Genomic DNA, 23,011 nt, shown 5'->3' on the forward strand with positions numbered 1-23,011 from the left:
AGTGGGACAGTTCCTGGCAGTGGTTGAATCTGACCACCTCCTTATTTACCAACGCGCCTCAGAATGACCACTTTTTGGCGGGGTTTACACATATACTTTTGACTAGGAGTCTGGGGAAATGCTGGACGGCCTGTAAGTTATGTCTACCAGCCTAATTGTAAAATACAAGTAAAATTAATATATAGCCCAATAATGGAGGTATAAAACCGTAGAAAAATAATTATGTGGGGACGCAGATTTCTCATTTGTGAAGTCTAAATAGGGGAGTGGGGGCACATTTTATGTTGGGGGTCTCACTTTACTATGATAAACCCCACACCGTGGGTTCCCCAGAGGTGTCACACTGCACCTGAGGTGAGGTGAACCGCCTCTCACTAAGGCCGGAACCGTTCTGCGGGCGGAACGTTGTGTACGTTCCCCTGTTGTCAGAGTGGGGAAGACTTAAGATGGTGCACGGGCCGGACTCCTGAGCAAAGATGGAGGCGAGGAGTGAAGTGGAGCGTGTGATGAGTTTAGCCGCTCTCCGGCGGAATGACCCGTACATCAGTGCCATCATGGACGTCACCGGGCAGGTGGCTCTCTACAGCTTCAGTGCCAAGGCTAACGAGTGGGTGAGTGGCCCGGCGGCGGCGCTGACTATGTGCTGATGCTGGCCCCTGTGTGCTCCATGACCCTGTGTGCTGGTGCATGACCCTGTGTGCTCCATGACCCTGTGTGCTGCTGGCCCCTGTGTGCAGCTGCTCCATGACCCTGTGTGCTGCTGGCCCCTGTGTGCAGCTGCTCCATGACCCTGTGTGCTGCTGGCCCCTGTGTGCAGCTGCTCCATGACCCTGTGTGCTGCTGGCCCCTGTGTGCAGGTGCTCCATGACCCTGTGTGCTGCTGGCCCCTGTGTGCAGGTGCTCCATGACCCTGTGTGCTGCTGGCCCCTGTGTGCAGGTGCTCCATGACCCTGTGTGCTGCTGGCCCCTGTGTGCAGGTGCTCCATGACCCTGTGTGCTGCTGGCCCCTGTGTGCAGCTGCTCCATGACCCTGTGTGCTGCTGGCCCCTGTGTGCAGCTGCTCCATGACCCTGTGTGCTGCTGGCCCCTGTGTGCAGGTGCTCCATGACCCTGTGTGCTGCTGGCCCCTGTGTGCAGGTGCTCCATGACCCTGTGTGCTGCTGGCCCCTGTGTGCAGGTGCTCCATGACCCTGTGTGCTGCTGGCCCCTGTGTGCTGGTGCTCCATGACCCTGTGTGCTGCTGGCCCCTGTGTGCTGGTGCTCCATGACCCTGTGTGCTGCTGGCCCCTGTGTGCTGGTGCTCCATGACCCTGTGTGCTGCTGGCCCCTGTGTGCTGGTGCTCCATGACCCTGTGTGCTGCTGGCCCCTGTGTGCTGGTGCTCCATGACCCTGTGTGCTGCTGGCCCCTGTGTGCTGGTGCTCCATGACCCTGTGTGCTGCTGGCCCCTGTGTGCTGGTGCTCCATGACCCTGTGTGCTGCTGGCCCCTGTGTGCTGGTGCTCCATGACCCTGTGTGCAGGTGCATGACCCTGTGTGCTGCTGGCCCCTGTGTTATCTGACCTGCATGGTGGCATTGGTGCAGGCACCTGCTCTAATATCTTCACCTGGTCACCTACCAAAATATTTCTTCATTAACCCCTTAATGACATGGCAAACTTTTATTTATTATTTTTATTTATTTTCACCTCTTGCTCCAAGAGCCATAATACAGACTGTGGCTTATTAAAGGGGTCCTGTTAAACGCCTTCTGCTTTGCTACTTCATTCTTGCAGCTCCTCCGGGTTCGCCATATTTTTTTTAAAGTTTTTTTTTTATTTAATCCGCAGACCATGCCGCTGGTCCAAACGATCAATCTTCAGAAATGTTCCCCAAGTACGGGACGCGAGGAATATCATGTGCTGCAACCCCTTTAAGGGGTTAAACGGATGCAATCCGGAGGTTGACGTGCAATGCAGCTATAAGGACCGGGCTCAGCCGCCGCTCTATATAGTTGTTCTGTACGGCGGCCATAGCTAAGGGGTTATAAACAGCTGCTGATGTTATTAATCATAGAATCGTAGAGTTGGAAGGGACCTCCTGGGCCATCTGGTCCTACCCCCTGCTCAAAGCAGGATTCGCTAAATCATCCCAGTCAGATGTCTGTCCAGCCTCTGTTTGAAGACTTGAAGACTTCCACCTGTTCCACTCATTGATCACTCTAACTGTCAAAAAGTTTTTTCTAATATCTAATCTGTGTCTCCTCCCATTCAGTTTCATCCCATTGCTTCTAGTCTTTCCTTGTGCAAATGAGAATAAAGATGATCCTTCTACAATGTGACAGCCCTTTAGATATTTGTAGACAGCTATTAAGTCTCCTCTCAGTCTTCTCTTTTGCAAACTAAACAATCCCAGATCCTGCAACCTTTCCTCATAAGACAGGGTTTGCAGACCGGTCACCATTCTGGTTGCTCTTTTCTGAACTTGCTCCAGTTTGTTGATGTCTTTTTTAAAATGTGGCGCCCAAAACTGGACACAATATTCCAGATGAGGTCTGACCAAAGAGGAGTAGAGGGAAATAATGACTTCACGTGATCTAGACTGTATGCTTCTGTTAATACATCCTAGAATTGCATTTGCCTTTTTTGCTGCTGCATCACACTGTTGACTCATATTCAGTCTGTGATCTATTAGTATACCCAAGTCTTTTTCACGTGTGCTGTTGCTTAGGCCTATTCCTCCCATTCTGTATATGCTTTTTTCATTTTTATTGCCCAGATGTAGTACTTTGCATTTTTCCCTGTTAAAAACCATTCTGTTAGTTGCTGCCCACTTCTCCAGTTTATTTATATCTTTTTGAATCCTCTCTCTCTCTTGTCTAGTATTAGCTATCCCTCCTAGCTTTGTGTCATCAGCAAATTTAATCAGTTTACCCTCAATTCCTTCATCTAAATCGTTGATAAAGATGTTGAACAATACAGGGCCCAGGACAGAGCCCTGTGGTACCCCACTTGAGACATTCTTCCAACTGGATGTGCAGCCATTTACGACCACTCTTTGGGTTCGATCACTAAGCCAGTTATGAATCCACCTAACATTTGCCTTGTCCATTCCATACTTAGTCATTTTTTCAATAAGGATTGTATGAGATGCTTTGCTGAATTCAAGATATACTATATCTGCAGCATTTCCTTGATCCACCCAATCAGTGATTCCGTCATAGAAGGAAATTAAGTTAGTCTGACATGACTTATTAGTTACAATTTACAGGGCTGTGGAGTCGGTAAGCCAAACCTGCGACTCCGACTCCTCAATTTCCCTTACACCGACTCCAACTCCGACTCCACGACTCCGACTCCCACACATATTGCTTATATTTAAGTGAAAAATTTATTGTAGTACAATGTGAACCTCAGACATTTAATCATTTTTATGATCCAATAATCAAGATATTTATATAGAACAGAATATATATTCGTGTACTACCCGGTTTTCATTCTTTTTGGTACAGATACGATATGGATAGACAGATATGGATAAATGGATATATAGATAGAGCAGATTTCTAATCTGCTTTTGCTATTGAAAACATTATCTTTGAGCTCAAAAACCTTTCAGGTGATGCAGTTTTTTAAAAAGATGATCAGCTTTTGCAGCTGAAAAACGTATCCTCAAAAAACACAGGAAAAACGCTGTGTGTGAATGTAGCCTTAGATCAGGAATAGAACAGCCATTTATAGGACATTTCATAACTTTCCCAAATTCCTATGAAAAAATATTCAGCACATCCTGCATTGAACTACTGTACCCAATTTATTATATATTTTAGGAGTCGGAGTCGGTCCATTTATACCGACTCCAACTCCGACTCCGACTCCACCAAAATGAGCTCCGACTCCGACTCCGACTCCACAGCCCTGGTTACAAACCCATGCTGACTCTATTTAATCACTTAATTCTTATCCGGGTACTGACATACATGTTGTTTAATAATTTGTTCAAAGATCTTTCCTGGTATAGAAGTCAGACTCACCGGCCTATAGTTGCCTGGGTCTACCTTCTTCCCCTTTTTGAAGATAGGAGCAACATTTGCTCTTCTCCAGTCTTCTGGGACTTCTCCTGTTCTCCAAGATTTTTCAAAAATTATGGAGAGGGGTTCAAAAATTTCTTCTGCTATCTCCGTCAGTACTTTGGGGTGTAATTCATCTGGACCTAGAGACTTGAATTCATTTAGGTTAGCTAAGTGTTTCCTCACTATCTTTCTGTTTATAGATATCCTGGATTCTTCTTCACTGTCCTATTAAGGGAATAGAACAGTTGATGTTACATTTCCTTTCTGAAAGAAAACAGATGCAAAATAGGAATTTAAAAGTTTGGCCTTCTCAACATCCTGTCTTACCATTTCATCATTTTCATCCTGTAAAAATCCTATAGCATCTTTGACTTTTCTTTTACTTTTGAAATATCCCCAAAATCCTTTATTATTGCTTTTGACATCTCTTGCAAGCCTCAATTCATTGTCCGCTTTAGATAATCTGATTTGTGCCCTGCAGGTTCTGCAGACAGCATTATATTAAAGGGGTTGCAGACAGCATTATATTAAAGGGGTTGTGCGCTCGGATGATCCCTTTTCAGTTGGTATGTTTTCCCCTTTTAAAGGCACAACACTTATACTCGCCTCTGGTGTCCTCTCTGTCTCTCCCGGCGATCTTGTGACATCACCCGAACACTGCTGACAGTCAGCGGCTGCTTCGCTCTCGGACATATCTCCTACATAGGAGGAGAGTAGCAAGAGAGCGTGGTTTTGAAATTATGCATACCCACAGGATTGCGATCGATTGCCGTGAATGGTCCAACGTCACGGCAACCACACAGAAAATCCCGCTTGCTGCTCATTCGCTCCCCGGGCATGCACACAGCTTCTTGTCAGATGGGCGCATGCGCCGGAGCCGGTCTGCATCAGTGGCTACATGACGCTTGGGTGCACACGCTATGCGCGCCACTGTGTCCCCTTCAGTCTGATCCAGCTCATGAGCACATCTGATATGACATTTCATTGACAAAAACTTGTTACTGATGCACATTGCTTCACTAACTAACAACACATTGGGGATAGTTTAATAGCTAAAAATGAGGTGACAGGTTCCCTTTAGGGCTATGTGCACACGTAAGCAGAATTTTCCTGAGCAAAACCTGACTCCTTCCCAGGAAATTCGCGTTTTTTATTTTTTGCGGTTTTGTCGCTTTTTTTTTGCGCGTTTTTTTTTTTTTTCGCGTTTTTTTTCCGGAGCATCCACATTCTCAATGAATATATTTGGAAATGCGGATTTTTCCGCAAAATTAATGAACATTCATTCTGCGTTTTTTTTCCGTGATGCAGTTTTTTTTGCGGGGAAAAAACGCATCGTGCACAAATTGCGGAATGCATGGTAAGAATGGGATGGTTAATGTATGCATTTTTTAAAGTGTTTTTGCAGGGAAAAAATGCTTAAACACGAAAAAAAACTCAATGTGTGAACACAGCCTAAAGGGGCATTACCCATGTGAGACCTGTAATGACTGACAGTCTGCTCTCCTGATCTACATGTCTCACACTGGTTATACCTCCATTAATTTAAAATAAGCTCTGGAGCCACTCTGGGAGATCTGAGTTTGGCCCATAGATCTTAACTAGTGATGAGCGAGTATACTCATTGCTCGGGTGTCCTCCGAGTATTTGGATGTGCTGGGAGATTTAATTTTCGTCACCTCAGCTGCTTGATTTGCGGCTGTTGGACAGGCTGAATACATGTGGGGGTTGCCTGTTTGTTTGGGAATTCCCACATGTATTCAGCCTGTCTAGAAGCCGCAAATCAAGCAGCTGAGGCGACACAAACTAAATCTCCCAGCATGCCAAAATACTCGGAGGACACCCGAGCATGCTTGGGAAAACCCGAGCAACGAATATACTCGCTCATCACTAATATTAACATATAGCAACCATACAGCATCCAGGTTTTACAGATACATAAGTTATTAGTATAGAAAATTGTATTTGTTCTTCTACAATTTATTAACATAAATATAATCTGCTAATTTTTTTTTTTAGAGGAAAATTTTTTTTTTTTTATATACGTTTGCGTGAACTTAGCCTTACAAAGTAGAAACTTTCTTCTGACTTTTTTTTTTTTTTTTTTTTCAATGCAGGAGAAAACTGACATAGAAGGGACATTATTTGTCTATACAAGGTATGTGTTATCCCAGAGCTAGTTACTACTTTCCCAGGTCTACACTTCACTATTAAAGTGGTTGGACCCTATGAGGTGCCATAACACAAAAATTAGTGCCAAGTCAGATTCTCCTTAGTTATAAAGAGACATATGGGATGACAATCATCTTATATTCCAAATTAAAATCATAATAATTATATTTTTATTGCTGGACGCAAAGTGGTGGATTTATATTGTAGCAGTAAAGTGACTTGATGCTTGTACATTTTCCTTAGGTCTCCTGATATTTTTTAATCTCCTGATATCAGCAAAAAAAATCTGGACCGCAGCTGATGTGATTAAGTAAACTATACGTGCCTCTTTTCTCCCATGGCAATCTAGATTGAAAGCCTAAAGAGGTTGTCACTATTTGAGCGAGCATGCTCGGATAAAGTGTTATCTGAGCATGCTCATGTGCTAATGCAGTACCTTTCGGCATGTTCGAATAATATGTTCGAGTCGCCGAGGCTGCATGTCTCACGGCTTTTCGATAGCCACAACACATATAGGGATAGTCTGTTTATTAGACAATCCCTGCATGTGTTAGGCTGTCAAACAGCCAGGATTCATGCAGCCGCTGGGACTCGAACATATTATTGAAGAATGCCGAAGACACTCTATTGGCACCCGAACATGCGCAGACAACACTTTATCCGAGCACACTAGCTCATCTCTAGAACTTGTCTTATCTTAAATGGATAAATCTGCAAAGTGTTTGTAAAAATAAGCACATTTACAATTTACCTCTTTATTAAAAATCCGTTTTGTGTTACCAAGAATAGTGATTTTTATTCTATAGTTTGACGGCTTGTTGCCAACCTTCTCTGCAGTCTATCATCGGTGGCTGATCTCCAAGGCAAGAGTGCAATGCTCAAAAACTCTTTGCTATAGACTATAAGGGCTGCTGTGAGGCTGGTTGGATTGCTGTATCTGACCCCCCCCCAAAAAAAACAAAAAACAAAACAAAAAAAACCCCACATGATTATAAGATGACCGCCCACATAGCTGGTGTGTGGGTGCTTTCACATTGTGTTTAGGCACTGGTACAGTCCGAGCCCCCTGCAAATGTGTGGCGTGGTCATAGACTGTTGGCGCCGGCACAGTAAACGTTCACTTTGTTGTACATTATTTTTGGGAATGTATGGCTACTGGAGACGGACACCCAGATGCAGTCTACTACGTCTGAATGTCCGTCTCCAGTAGGTGTACACTCCTGAAAGTAATGTACGACAGAGCAAACGTTCGCTGTCGGCGCATCATGTTTTGCAGGGGATCGGACGCAAGGCCCAACAGGGAAACTAAGTGGGTGCCTGAACGCAATGTGAAAATGCATAGTTCTGCATTGGAACTGTGTACTCAAAATTATAGCGTATTTTTCACTAGAGCCATTTGGAAAACTAGTTGCTCATTTTTAAATTAACATAATAAACCGGTTTTCACAATATTACAACTTATCACCTCTTCACAGGATAGGTGATAAGTCTCTGATTGCTTGGACCCTCACAGATCACAAGTGTGGTGTCCTGTGACTGCCTTTCCATTTAAGCAGGCGATACAGAGCCCCATCTCGTGTGATCCATGGATAGCCCAGCGATCAGATAATTTTGTTACCCTCCCCTTTTATCATTGGTCTACACATATTCTGAAACGACCATCATTATTGGACCCTTGTCTGTAAATTATTTCAGCCTCGTGATATTAAAGGTCACACAATCTCACCGCTTTTCTCCTCGTAGATCAGCATCGCCGCACCATGGTTTTACAATAATGAACCGGCTCAATATGAACAATTTGGTGGAACCCATCAACAAGGACCTAGAATTTCAGCTACATGAGCCTTTTTTGTTGTATCGGAACTCAAGTCGTAAGTTTTACATCTTCATGTCTTATTGAAAAAAAGTTTGTAAAATGAGGGTATAGTAAAGAAAATTATGGAACTGTAGGGACAAACCTAAGAGTAATATCAAAGGGGTTATCCGGCCTTAGGCGGCATGTCTGCAGTCACTCCATGTCAAAACAAATTTGTGAATCCTCACACTGCGCACGATGACAATTTTCTGGTAGCGGGCGGTCATGTGACCACAAGTATGCGATTTGCATACTAGTGGCCACATTATAACTAGACGTGTCCAGCCTTGCTGAATACACTTGATTGAATGAGGCCGCACATGTCTTGTTGACATGTGATCGCACGTATGCAAATTTTATATTTGGGGTTACGCTCCCGGCGCCTCACAGCATACAGTGCTTGTGATTTGAGGACTCACAAGCCTGGAGTCACATGGTAACTTGTAGCCTAAGACTGGACATCCCATTTGCATGAAAATAATTTTCGGTACTTAGTTAACATGTTTTTTGATTGACAAAATGTGAAAAGCAATTTGTGGTACAAGACGGGAACAAAACAAAATGATAGCTACAATTGCATAAAATAGAATCAGACAGAAAATGACTAAGGGTGGTTTCACATTAGCGCTTTTTAAGCCCACGCACGGCCGGGGGTAGCTCCGCCTCCTAGCGGACAGCGGCGCCTGCGATCGGCGCACCCTATCTTTAGCATAGGGTGCGCAGATCGTGCGCAGGCCGTGCGCTAGTTGCGCTTTGACCTGCGCTGCGCACTTTTGACGGTGCGCGCCAAAATCCGAAAAGTTCGATTTTGGCGCGCACGGCGCACCGTCAAAAGTGTGCAGCGCAGGTCAAAGCGCAACTAGCGCACGGCCTGCGCACGATCTGCGCACCCTATGCTAAAGATAGGGTGCGCCGATAGCAGGCGCCGCTGTCCGCTAGGAGGCGGCGCTACAAGCAAGGGGCGGGCACGCCGGGCAGAGAGCCGGCTCGGGGGCGGAGCTACCCCCGGCCGTGCGTGCGCTTAAAAAGCGCTAATGTGAAACCACCCTAAACCTGATGTCACGGAAATGCCTCAGAGCTTAGTGGGGTTCACTCCTATTGGGAAAATGGACCGGTAGAGATCGTTGTTTACTATCATACTTTTAGCTTTTAATCAAGATGAAACATGACATGTATAGCATCATCCATTGGACAATATTAAGTTGGAGGGGTTCTAATGGCCATACAGTGATGCGAGTGAATGTGTTATGTTCGTCCCTTTGCTACAACGCCTAAAATATATCTCCTGTTAATGTTGGAGCAATGCGAAACCCCAATATTCATATCTGGACATTGGAGACAGAGTGTCTAACTGCAATTGTCCAGTTTTTCTTAGACGAGAACAAGAGTGGCCTTTGAAGGTGTTAGATTTTCCACTTCTCTGACTTAAAATATGACTCTCAGACTTTGGGTCTTTTCCCCACAACACTCCCTGCTGTAATTATCAGGTCACCTCAGGAAGCCCCTACTTCAATGGAGATCGAAGTGTTAGCTGTCTCTCTCATTTCCCTTGTTTTAATTATTCCCTCTGTTCCTACTTCTAATTAATCCCATATGTTCATTGTGAAGTCCTACTTCAATGGAGGTTGAAGTGTCAGTTCTTCTCTGGAGATGTCTTTATGGATTTCAATGTTTTCTTGACACACTAAAACAAATATGAAATAGTAGGCTGTGGGGTAGAATGTAGTGAATTTATAGACTTCAGTCTTTACAACATACTGCAATACTGTGATATTACAATCTATAGTATCTGCGACCAGATGATCGCAGGTTCAAGTCCCCAACGGGAGCTAAAAAATAAAAAAAAAGGTTTATGTGTGTGTACTGTGGGGAATATGAGTATTTGATACACTGCTGATTTTGCACGTTTTCCCACCTACAAAGAATAGCAAGGTCTGTAACTTTATTGTACATGTAGAGTGAATTAACCTGTTCCCGACCTGTGACACAGCGTATGCATCATGAAAGTTGGTGCCAATCCGACCCATGATGCATACCCTGTGTCATGACTTCAAAGGTCCCCTGCGGGTCGGGTGACCGGGGTCAATGAAAGGTCACCTGACCCGCAGATACAGGGGGCTTTGTAATTCACCACAGGGGGCGTGGCTTCGCCCCCATGTGGCTACGATCGCTCTGATTGGCTGTTAGAAGTGAAACAGCCAATCAGAGCGATAGTAATATTTCATCAATGAAAATTGTTGAAATATTACAATCCAGCCATGGCCGATGCTGCTGTAGCATCGGACATGGCTGGAGACACCGATCCGATCGCCGCCCCCCCCCCCCCCCCTTGCCGCTGTCGTCATCTGCCCCCCTCCCATTCCCTCCGCTCCCCGCCAGCTTCCCATCGCCCCCCCGGTACCTCCTGAGTCCCCCTGTTGCTCCCGGTGTCCCGCGGGTCCGGATCGTGGGCGCCGCCATCTTGGAAAATGGCGGGTGCATGCGCAGTGCGCCTGCCCGAATCTGCCAGCTGCAGATTCCATTCTTTCATTTTGATCACTCTCACAGTGATCAAAATGAAATAAAAAGTAAATAAACCCCTCGATTATCACCCCCATAGGTAGGCACGACTAATAAAATAAAGAAAATATTTTTATTTTTATTTTTCCGTTAGGGTTGGAACGAGGGTTAGGGTTGGAATTGGGGTTAGGCTTGTGGTTAGGGTTATGGTTAGGGTTGGAATTGGGGTTAGGGGTGTGTTGCGGTTAGGGTTGGGGTTAGGAATGTGTTGGGGTTAGGGATGTGTTGGGGTTGAAGTTATAATTGTGGTGTTTCCACTGTTTAGGCACATCAGGGGGTCTCCAAACGCGACATGGTGCAACCATTGATTCCAGCCAATTTTGCGTTAAAAAAGTCAAACGGTGCTCCCTCCCTTCCAAGCCCCGACGTGTGCCCAAACAGTGGTTTACCCCAACATATGGGGTATCGGCGTACTCAGGAAAAATTGCTCAACAACTTTTGGGGACTAATTTCTCCTGTTACCCTTGGGAAAATAAAAAATTGGGAGCTAAAAAAATTATTTTGGTGGAAAAAAAAATGATTTTTTCATTTTCACGTCTCTGCAGTATAAACTTCTGTGAAGCACTTGGGGGTTCAAAGTGCTCACCACACATCTACATAAGTTCCTTGGAAGGTCTAGCTTCCAAAATGGGGTCACTTGTGGGGGGTTTCCACTGTTTAGGCACACAGGGGCTCTGCAAACGTAATGACGACCGCAGACTATTCCATCAAAGTCTGCATTTCAAAACATCACTACTTCCATTCTGAGCCCTGACGTGTGTCCAAACAATGGTTCCTACCCACATATGGGGTACCAGCGTACTCAGGATAAACTGGGCAACAACTTTTGGGGTCCAATTTCTCCTGTTACCCTTGTGAAAATAATAAATTGTGAGCTAAAAAATCATTTTTTGAGGGAAAAAAATGATTTTTTATTTTCATGGCTCTGCGTTATAATCTTCTGTGAAGCACTTGGGGGTTCAAGGTACTCAGGACAAACTGGACAACAACCTTTGGGGCCGAATTTATCCTGTTACCCTTGTGAAAAAAAAAAAAATTGCGGGCTAAAAATTTTTTTTTTTTTTTTTTTTTTGGAAAAAAAATGATTTTTTATTTTCACGGCTCTGCGTTATAAACTTCTGTGAAGCACTTGGGGGTTCAAGGTGCTTACTACACATCTAGATAAGTTCCTTGGGGGGGTATAGTTTCCAAAATGAGGTCACATGCGGGGGGGGTTTCTACTGTTTAGGCACACAGGGGCTCTGCAAATGTAACATGACGCCCGCAGACCATTCCATCAAAGTCAGCATTTCAAAATGTTACTACTTCCCTGCTGAGCCCCGACGTGTGCCCAAACAGTGGTTCCCCCCCACATATGGGGTACCAGCGCACTCAGGACACACTGGACAACAACTTTTGGGGTCCAATTTCTCCTGTAACCCTTGTGAAAATAAAAAATTGTGGACTAAAAAATATTTTTTATTTTCAGGGCTCTACATTATAAACTTCTGTGAAGCACTTGGGGGTTCAAAGTGCTCACTATGCATCTAGATAAGTTCCTTAGGGGGGTCTAGTTTCCAAAATGGGGTCATTTGTGGGGGAGCTCCAAAGTTTAGGCACACAGGGGATCTCCAAACACGACATGGTGTCCGCTAACGATTGGAGCTAATTTTCATTTCAAAAAGTCAAATGGTGCTCCTTCCCTTCTGAGCCCTGCTGTGCGCCCAAACAGTGGTTCCCCCTCACATATTGGGTACTAGCGTACTCAGGACAAACTGGACAACAACTTTTGTGGTCCAATTTCTCCTGTTACCCTTGTAAAAATAAAAAATAGCATGCTAAAAAATCATTTTTGAGGGGAAAAAAAATGATTTTTTATTTTCACTGCTCTACGTTATAAACTTTTGTGAAGCACTTCGGGGTTCAAAGTGCTCACTTTACATCTAGATAAGTTCCTTAGGGGGTTTAGTTTCCAAAATGGGGTCACTTGTGGGGGAGCCCCAATGTTTAGGTGCACAGGAGCTCTCCAAACGCGACATGGTGTCCGATAACAATTGGAGCTAATTTTCCATTCAAAAAATCAAATGGCGCTCCTTCCCTTCTGGGCCCTGCCGTGCACCCAAACAGTGGTTTATGACCACATATGAGGTATCGGTGTGCTCAGGAGAAATTGCCCAACAAATTTTAGGATCCATTTTATCCTGTTGCCCATGTGAAAATGAAAAAACTGAGGCTAAAAGATAATTTTTGTGAAAAAAAAAAAGTACTATTTTTTTTTTTTTTTTTTAAACGGATCAATGTGTGAAGCACCTGGGGGATTCAAAGTGATCACTATGCATCTAGATAAGTTCCGTGGGGGGTCTAGTTTCCAAAATGGGGTCACTTGTTGGGGAGCTCCAATGTTTAGGCGCACAGGGGCTCTCCAAACGCGACATGGCAAGCGCTAAATATTCTAGCATATTTTCCATTCAAAAAGTCAAATGGCGCTCCTTCCCTTCTGGGCCCTGCCGTGCGCCCAAACAGTGGTTTATGAGCACATATGAGGTATCAGTGTACTCAGGAGAAATTGCCCAACAAATTTTACGATCCATTTTATCCTGTTGCCCATGTAAAAATGAAAAAAATGATGCTAAAAGAAAATTTGTGTTGGAAAAATTAAAATGTCCATTTTTTCCTTCCACGTTGCTTTAGTTCCTGTGAAGCACCTGAAGGGTTAATAATCTTCTAGAATGTAGTTTTGAGTAGCTTGAGGGGTGCAGTTTTTAGAATGGTGTCACTTTTGGGTATTTTCTGCCATATAGACCCCTCAAAGTGACTTCAAATGTGAGGTGGTCCCTAAAAAAAAAAAAGAGAAATCGCTGGTCAACTTTTAACCCTTATAACTTTCTAACAAAAAAAAAAAATTTGTTTCCAAAATTGTGCTGATGTAAAGTAGACGTGTGGGAAATCTTATTTCGTAACTATTTTGTGTCACATGCCTCTCTGGTTTAACAGAATAACAATTCAAAATTTGAAAATTGTGAAATTTTCACAATTTTTGCCAAATGTCTGATTTTTTTTCACAAATAAGCGCAAAAATTATCGACCTAAATTTACCACTAACATGAAGCCCAATATGTCACGAAAAAACATTCTCAGAATCGCTGGGATGCGTTGAAGCGTTCCTGAGTTATTACCTCATAAAGGGACACTGGTCAGAATTGCAAAAAATGGCCAGGTCATTAAGGTCAAAATAGACTGGGTCATGAAGGGGTTAACCCATATGGTAACTGGTGTCTAGTGAAAGAAAATTTAAAAAAAAAAAAAAAAAAAAAAAAAAAAAAAAATAATGTATGTACCCCAAATGGCTATCACAAAAAACCGTCTATTCACAGTCCTAAAAAACAAGCCATCTCCCTGATCTACTGATGGGAAAACAAGACTGTGCCCAGGTTCTTGTAATAAAATAGGTCCTGCAGCGTCAGATACTACAGGTTGTAGTAAGAAGTGTGTGAGCTGCTGCTGAGTTTTACTCCACATTGTGCAGTTGTGTTGTCTGCACCATTCTCGCAGCTCTGTGTTCTAGGCACTGTTCAGAGCTGTGCAGTAATATTCACGGCACTGTTGGATTAGGTTCGCCTCTGTTCACATGCGCTCTCGGATCATATATCGGTAATTGCTTCTGGTAAAGTCCAAATGTAAATGATGAAGTAAGAGCGTGACGAACAGTTTTCATCAGGCTGGAGTCAATAAAAACTGATGAATGGGGGATGCCATCGATCGCTACTATGGATAAATGCATCGCGTTTCGCAGCCTCCTAATCCTCAGTCCTTAGTTCCAGTGCTTGCGGGTCCAGGAACCGGGCGACATAGCTGCAACCAACGGAGGAACCACCCTATGTTCCCCAGTGATGTGCCAGGATCGCACAACGGATTTATATGCATGAATCCGCTCAGTTACTCAATTGCAGGATAACTGATCTGCTCTAGGTGCGCTTCGGTATCGATTTAGTGTCGCTTGTAGATTGGTTCTGTGTGTGCTTCAAAGTACTGATAAAGGAAGCGCTCTCCTGTCTTGACTAGAAACCATTTTTCCCCCACTACTTGTACGGTGTTTACTCACAGGATCCTCTGGGGTGTGTCTATAGGCTATTTGCATATTTACTCCGTGAGCCGCGCCCCTATAAAATAACACTAAGTAAAAAGGCTTATATCTCTGCATCCGCATAGCCGATTTAAAAAAAAAAAAAAAGTGAATACTCTGGGGAGAATATAATAAGAGCAAAAAGTGACCCCTTTTGACTTGGCGACAGGTCCAAACCCTTTTAATGTGTATGCAGTGCAGTGTAAGTTCTTTTTGTGACGGCTGCTTCTAGGCGGACATCATTGTATTGTCCAGCTGACTCTCTAGCTCCGTACCGGTAAAATACAGCTCCGACCAATAGAGCCAAAGAAAATAAGTGCAGAGAATTTTAGACCTAAAAAACAAACTAATACTTAAGGGAAGAATTTGCCTCCCTTATTACGTTACGGCTTTGCTCTAAGCGGCCGGACACTGATCCAGGGTTCGGTTGGATCGGTCGGTGGGCGCTTCCTTGCACACTCGGCTCCTGATGCTTCTGCTCTCTGCATTGTAGACGCCACAGGCGGTGACATTGGTGAAACACAATGTCTCTTCATGTCTCCGTATGACACATGATAAAAGGGTATAAACACTGTTTCTATGGCAGCTGAGCTCCAGGCAAGCTGCAAACCGGGAGCCGAATATCTAACAAGTGAGTGACGCTCTCGCTGCGTCTCTGTATATAACCCGAGTCTTGTTTCCTGATTTGTGCCACATCATACCGAGAAGGCAAATCTCTCTAGCAGTAACGTGTTCTCTCACCCTCTTTTTTTTTTTTTTTTTTCTTTGTATGCTAGTGTTATAGGATTCATAGTAGGCAAAAATTTGGGCATTTTACGTAGCATTTTTCTTGCCAACACATCAGAATTTGCAGCAGGATTTTTCAACTTCAAATCCTGAACGTGTGCACTTGGGCTATGTTCACACCTTGCGTTTTTGCAGCATGCATGTCAGCTGTTTTTTACAGTACCAGCAAAGTCTGAGATTTCAGAAATCTCATGCACTCACCTTGTTTTTTTTGTTTCCTGACTGTTTTGTCAAAGATCTTGGTTTTTGCAAAATGCAGCGTATTCAACCCATTGAAAGTAATGGGTAGGGAAAAATGCTGCAAAAAAACGCAGGTATGAGGTTTTGCCGCGTTTTTGGTGCCAAAACCTGACTAAGTAGAATCATATATATGGTGTGTGTGTGTGTGTGTGTGTATGTGTATGTATATATATATATATATTTTTTTTAATGCTCTAAACTTTATCAACATGCACGAGACAAATGTACACTCGCAAAAACTAAGCAAAACCTTTTTTGTAAGCAGCTTAAAATTGCCATAAAAAGCTGCAAAAACGCAACGTGTGAACGTAGCCTTACTCTCAAATGTGCTGTCTAATGTGGCAACCTGTTCCTGATCAAGAATTCTCAAGGACCGAGGTTGAGGAAGCCTTATGTGTATGTGCACACAGTGTCTTTTTTTTTTTTTTTTTTTCAGGCCAGGACACCCCGTGTCCCACGTAGTTAAAGGGCTAAATAACAGTTAAAAAGAATGAACATATGCAGTTGTATGTAAAAACGATTTACTGTGGATATTTTCAGACTTATGATCTGCTTTTAACAGTTTCAGGTTTCCAAAGATGCAAAGCCTTTAGAAGTGACCGGTACAATCTTCAGGTGGCTTCCACTTCCTAGCTTATACCATACAAGTGTAAGAAATTAGAAGAGACATTCCCCCCCCTCCCCCAAATAACCAAAAAACGCCAATGTTTCAGAACAAGAGACGCAGTTGTGTCCTGAAATGTCTTGGCTTCTCATATTCCTAAAAGACCTTGTTAGTACGTATTCTTAGGTTGAGTAGATGAGTGATGAAGTTTGGGACTTTCATGGGTTCGGGTTTAGATATAGAGGTGTCACTAATGGGTATCGGACGCTATCTTTGCTGCTATTGTCTTGTTCGCCTCCTAAAAGTGTACGGACCAATGACTTTAATGCATTCAGAGAGGAATTAAAATGACCCACAGATCCAGAGAGAGAACGGTTTAGGTTCCAGTGGATATACCCCTGATGGTCCTGTGGTTACATTACAAGTTGTATTAGTATTGTGATTGGGTGTGGACTTTTTTTTTTTTCCTGCAGGTTTATCCAAAAAAAAGTCCAGCAGAAAGTCTGCCCTTGTATGAACGTTGCGCACACACTCTTCTGTAGGGATTCAGTCTTTCTGGTAGCCGTTTGGGTACACACAGGCACTTGTGTTAAACAGTCTTGGGTTTATTATCCATCTTACACTTCAACAGCGCTCAAATGAAAGAAAACGTCCTTTTCTCAGCTTGTACGAATAACTAGAAAAACAGTGGTTCCACTGGGCAGGCAAAGGTACAATACGGTCCCGCCTTCAGTTTGGTCAGCAATTGTGGTCTCTTTTAAACTCGAGCCTGAGCCAACCCAGATGCCTTTTTATAGGACCTGCAAGACCTGAGCTGGCGTGTATGGGAGCGATCTTTCCCACTCAATCTCTTTTGGTCATTCCTAAACCCCGGACCGAAAATACGGTCCACTAAATATCCTCTCAGTAAGCTGTTTATTACTGGATCACTCTCTTCTGTGACCTACATCACCAAGGCCGGGCACCTTGGTGACACATACCTGCTATCCAGCCACACTTCTCTAATGACTTTATTTTAATAAAATCTGTCTACCCTCCTGGTTTCTCTCCTCTGATAGTCATTTGTGCTTGATACTGGTAAGTGTATTGGAACACACCATTCCTTTTTCCATTTGATAACGTGGAATAGTTTTCCCCTCAATGAATTTTCCATGTCTGTATGAAATGCATATCAGCACACAGCCGAGGAGATGGATTTTTGTTAGCTGCTCCGGAGACTCTGCACATAGAGATCTTTTATCCGGCTCTAGGAAGTAAAACTAAATATAGCGTAATATTTTTGTTACTGTAATGTCTTGTGTCTTCTATATTGGTTATGGAAATCCAAGGAAGTTAAAGGGGTTAATGAAGTAGTGTCCTTTGTAAAGTTAAATATATACTTCCCCGTCCTACGCTAATGCCATTTCAGCGTTGTCGGAGCCGCGTCTCCCAGGGCTTGCTTGACATTGTCATGTGATCCCTGAAGCTAATCAACGGCCGCTATTGGGCTGCTGCTTCTCTTCTTCCACTTATCCTAGGTTGCTCCGTAGGAAGTGAGAGTCCAACATCCTAGTGGCTACAGTGCTCACCTGGCATAACAATATCCCGCCAATCCCCGTGAGATCGCTGGAACAGCGCCGGTGTGGGAGGTGTTATTTATATATACCAAATTTTAAAAGGGAGCGCCTGTCTGAATCCTGTTCATTTAGACACTGTTCATATGTTCAGGTTTTAAATACATTAGATAGGGACTGCTCCATTAAGGGTTACCTTGACGAGGTGGAGTAGCTTGGTATACATTTTTTTTGCAAAAAAAAGTATCGACTAAATACCCTGTAATTGTTGCCATCTTTTTACCAGCACTTGCTGATTACTGTCATATTTGTTACTGCAGGGAATTTCTGCACATTTTGTCATTCTGTGTTTTCTTTTTGTGTTTCAGTCAGTGGGTGGTGTGAACACTGTCCGACCGACTTGTTCACATTTGTGCATGTCACATGTGTTTTTAATCTAATTTTAAAAGGGATTGTCTAGATAGTGGCCATCCTTTGTTGCCTTACAATTTAGAACAAAACTGCTGCAGAACCTCTTTTTGAAGAGCAATCGGAAGCTGCTTGTCATTCACTGATCCAGCAACATTTAAAGGACCAGAGAGTCCTCCGGCCGTCCTGTGCGGATAGCCCCTGGATCACGCATGCAAGCTGTCCGATTTCCGTGTAACCCAGGCAGCACACCTTGCACAGCGGTTTGCAGACTATTGCGCAGTAATGCTATATTCTCATGCACGCTTTTTTCCTTGCACAGAATTGCTGGCGAGCCGGACGTCTCTTTGTTTATATAGTTGCTCATTTCACATGTGGATTTATCCAGAAAGCGGCCAGAATGATTGTATAGGTCGTGCATGAGCGCTTCACACGGTGGCTCTTCTGTGTGTGCATTGTCGCTGTAAATTCTCTGACATTGCAGGCTTCTGCTGGAATTTGTATGACTCCCTGCCAGCAGCACAGAAGGAGCCCTCCAATGTTGGCAGACAAATGACGATTGGGGATCTAGTTCTGGGCTTAGCTAGTCAGCTCCTGGCATTCATTATCTTGCTGCCCATTAAGCCATCGCTTTGCGTTCTTCGTCTTTTTTTTTATTTTTTTTTTTATTTCCCCCTTTCAACTAACGGAGATGTGAAATACTGTATTCTGCCCGCTAAACAGACACTTTGTGCAGTAATTATCCACATAAGGAAACCGTCAGCATATGTATCTCATGGTAAAGTCCTGCTCAGTAATGGCGCTATTTTCGTGTTTGTCATTCTCCAGGTCCCTGTATGGGCAATCATCCAGTTGTCCCTGTCCCAACAGGCAAAATATGACTTACACTTGCACGCGTGCACACACACTCATTGTATCTGTATTGCTAATGTATATTTATTACATTTTGGCATACAAAAAAGGTTTTTTTTTTTTTTTTTTTTTATATTTGCTAAAAGGTTAGGGTCCAATTCCACAATTTGCATTTTTTTTGTACCTTTTTTCGTTTTGTCTTGTGATTTTTTTCGGGTACTTGTTTTTATTTTTTTCGCCAAATTCTTCAAAAGGCGTAGCAGCCATTTTTATTTTGGTATTACTCTTTTTGGTGGTTTGACAATTTTTGCCATTTGGGCTAAGTGGAATATTTTCATACAGGACCATCAAAATGCCTTATATTGTTTTAAATCTGGAACTGTCAATGTACAATATTTTTACTGACTTTTTTTCAGTATTTTGAGTATTTTGTGTACGTGCAAATAAATAGCCTTCATGGGAGTGTGTATAGATAGATGGATGGATATACAGTGCCTTGCGTAAGTATTCGACCCCCTGGAAATTTTCAACCTTTTCCCACATATCATGCTTCAAACATAAAGATACCAAATGTGAAATTTTGATGAAGAATCAACGACAAGTGGGACACAATTGTGAAGTTGAACGAAATTTATTGGTTATTTTTACATTTTTGTGGAAATTCAAAAACTGAAAAGTGGGGCGTGCAATTTTATTCAGCCCCTTTACTTTCAGTGCACCAAACTCACTCCAGAAGTTCATTGTGGATCTCTGAATGATCCAATGTTGTCCTAAATGACTAATGATAAATATAATCCACCTGTGTGTAATCAAGTCTCCGTATAAATGCACCTGCTCTGTGATAGTCTCAGGGTTCTGTTTGAAGCACAGAGAGCATCATGAAGACCAAGGAACACATCAGGCAGGTCCGTGATACTGTTGTGGAGAAGTTTAAAGCTGGATTTGGATACAAAATGATTTCCAAAATTTTAAACATCCCAAGGAGCACTGTGCAAGCGATCATATTGAAATAGGAGTATCACACCACTGCAAATCTACCAAGACCCGGCCGTCCCTCCAAACTTTCATCTCAAACAAAGTGAAGACTGATCAGAGATGCAGCCAAGAGGCCCATGATCACTCTGGATGAACTGCAGAGATCTACAGCTGAGGTGGGATAGTCTGTCCATAGGACAACAATCAGTCATACATTGCACAAATCTGGCCTTTATGGAAGAGAGGCAAGAAGAAAGCTATCCATAAAAAGTGTCGTTTAAAGTTTGCAACAAGCCACCTGGGAGACACACCAAACATGTGGAAGAAGGTGCTCTGGTCAGATGAAACCAAAATCGAACTTTTTGGCAACAATGCCAAACGATATGTTTGGTGTAAAGGCAACACTGCTCATCACCCTGAACACACCATCCCCACTGTCAAACATGGTGGTGGCAGCATCATGGTTTGGGCCTGCTTTTCTTTAGCAGGGACAGGGAAGATGGTTAAAATTGATGGGAAGATGGATGGAGCCAAATACAGGACCATTCTTGAAGAAAACCTGTTGGAGTCTGCAAAAGACCTGAGACTGGGATGGAGATTTGTCTTCCAACAAGACAATGATCCCAAACATAAAGCAAAATCTACAATGGAATGGTTGACAAATAAACATATCCTGGTGTTAGAATGTCCAAGTCACAGTCCAGACCTGAATCCAATTGAGAATCTGTGGAAAGAGCTGAAAACTGCTGTTCACAAACGATCTCCATCAAACCTCACTGAGCTCGAGCTGTTTGCCAAGGAAGCATGGGCAAGAATTTCAGTCTCTCGATGTACAAAACTGATAGAGACATACCCCAAGCGACTTGCAGCTGTAATCGCAGCAAAAAGGTGGTGCAACAAAGTATTGAGTTAAAGGGGCCAAATAATATTGCACGCCCCACTTTTCAGTTTTTGAATTTCCACAAAAATTTAAAATAGCCAATAAATTTCGTTCAACTTCACAACTGTGTCCCACTTGTTGTTGATTCTTCACCAAAAATGTACATTTGGTATCTTTGTTTGAAGCATGATATGTGGGAAAAGGTTGAAAAGTTCCAGGGGGCCGAATACTTTTGCAAGTCACTGTATATAGATATTATCAATATATTATATTCACCCACCCCCGTCATCACCACAGCTGATTCAGTGAGTAGGATAGATAATGCAGCTTCAACCACCAGTGATCTTTGGTGGCATCTGTCAAACAAATGCATCATGAAAAATTGAGGAGCTTATGTTATACCCATAGCACGGATGCATATCTGCTAAATGGATGCCAATATAGTGTATGGCCAATGAATGCCCCTGCTCCCAGTTGAAGGATCAAAAGGCCCAACCATGGTTCAATCTCTCGACTCCTCCAAACATAGTTAGCGCTCCTGTCATCGGATTATCACACTGGATCCTTTTTCTCTTTAGATATCTGTCAGAAGAGAATCTGGAGCCCCCCTACACATGAAACCTTCAGCCGAAATTGGCAGGTTTGACTGATGTCAGTCTAATTTTTATGGGGAACTCTGTTAATCGTAAAATGTTGGACGCTTTTCTGGGATGGACATCAAACAAGGGCCTTAAGCTGGTCATGCCCATTGGACAACGGCCAGCCTTACATTTGGCTGATGGCTAACTCTCGACTTACCCATACAGATAATCACTCATCCGAGCTTTGACAATTTTTCATTGTGAGAGGGGCAGTGGATTATCTCTTCTGAAAACAAAAGGGTCAAGCGGTGTAATTCCGGCTGCGTGATCTTGACATGTTCTGTTGGAGGAGAGTCTGAAGGCCTCCATACACACAGGCCGATACCTCTAAAATTGTAGGGTTTTGCCGACTTTCATCTAATCTGAGCATGACCTTACTAGCAACTTGAAGTTGGATTTGGGTTGTAGGTCTGGATGTTGCCGATCAGCCATGGCCGAGGGCTTTGTGTTAGAGCAGAGGAATATCTTGTCACCTTATGTGATCTGTAATAGTCTTCTTTTGTGTAGAGACTTCTCAGCCTCATTGTTTTCACAACGTCATCACTCGGTACGATGGCAGCTCGCAAGCTGAGATTCTGTACACGTGAAGAAGACACCAGAAATAAAGGGTCAGATTGTTGCCCTCAGCTCTCCCTTGTTACGTGCAACCGCAAGTTACATTGGTCCTTCAGGAAAATAAATATTGTATCAGGATACCAGAACAATATGGAAAATCTTCCCAATCCTGAAAATAAGACAAAAAAAGGCAGAGATGCTTACCTGCCCAGGCCTCCAAACAAATGCAGTGGACCTATATAGTTAAGATGGCGGCAACACAGGTGCAAGAATACCGATGAGACAACGGCTCACATCCTACCAATGCATGGAGGGCGCGGTTGCTTGGCATATTAATGCACAATGAAGACTTGTATGCGGCGCTGCTCACACTATGGCAATGCACAGCATCCAGGTTACCAGCCTATTAGTTACGCCTTTCTGTTAGATCAGGCGAGCTGCCCAGCGCTATCCAAATGAATCCCATGATGAGCTAATTTAGTAACTCCTTACTTGTAAAAGTAAGAAAATACCTGCAGAAAACTGTAAATCTATTGGAAGGATAGAAGCTTCTCCACATTCTTGGACCCCCCAAAAAATGGAGCAGTTCTCACCTGGTGTCCAGAAGAGAAGCTTGGAATGGAATAGGTAGATGGTGGTAATACACGTACTGTTCAGAGGCGCCACTACAGATCCGATGGTGCATGCATTCTTGTAAATTGTAAGTGTCCAAGGTGACTGGCTGGATCGATCAGTCAATCACCGAACACAAATTGGCCGGATCAGGTCCACCAGTGTAAGGCT

At 43.5% G+C, this 23,011-nt stretch overlaps 1 protein-coding gene across 3 annotated transcripts in view; it reads left to right on the forward strand.

Annotated features, from left to right (window-relative positions):
* The first annotated feature begins 352 nt into the window (after positions 1-352).
* Positions 353-23,011, forward strand: part of DCP1A (decapping mRNA 1A) — a 68,572-nt gene continuing 45,913 nt past the window's right edge. The window contains exons 1-3 of one of the 3 annotated variants that reach the window (XM_073574180.1): positions 353-611; positions 6,164-6,204; positions 7,962-8,089. In XM_073574180.1, the coding sequence (XP_073430281.1) occupies positions 477-611; positions 6,164-6,204; positions 7,962-8,089 (304 nt within the window). In that variant the 5' untranslated portion in view covers positions 353-476. The remainder of the gene's footprint in view (positions 612-6,163; positions 6,205-7,961; positions 8,090-23,011) is intronic. The other 2 variants (XM_073574177.1, XM_073574179.1) reach the window with 2 other exon arrangements.

This window comes from Dendrobates tinctorius, unplaced genomic scaffold (assembly GCF_039654945.1).
Source record: "Dendrobates tinctorius isolate UK_male_01 unplaced genomic scaffold, ASM3965494v1 ptg000038l, whole genome shotgun sequence".
NCBI lineage: Eukaryota > Metazoa > Chordata > Amphibia > Anura > Dendrobatidae > Dendrobates > Dendrobates tinctorius.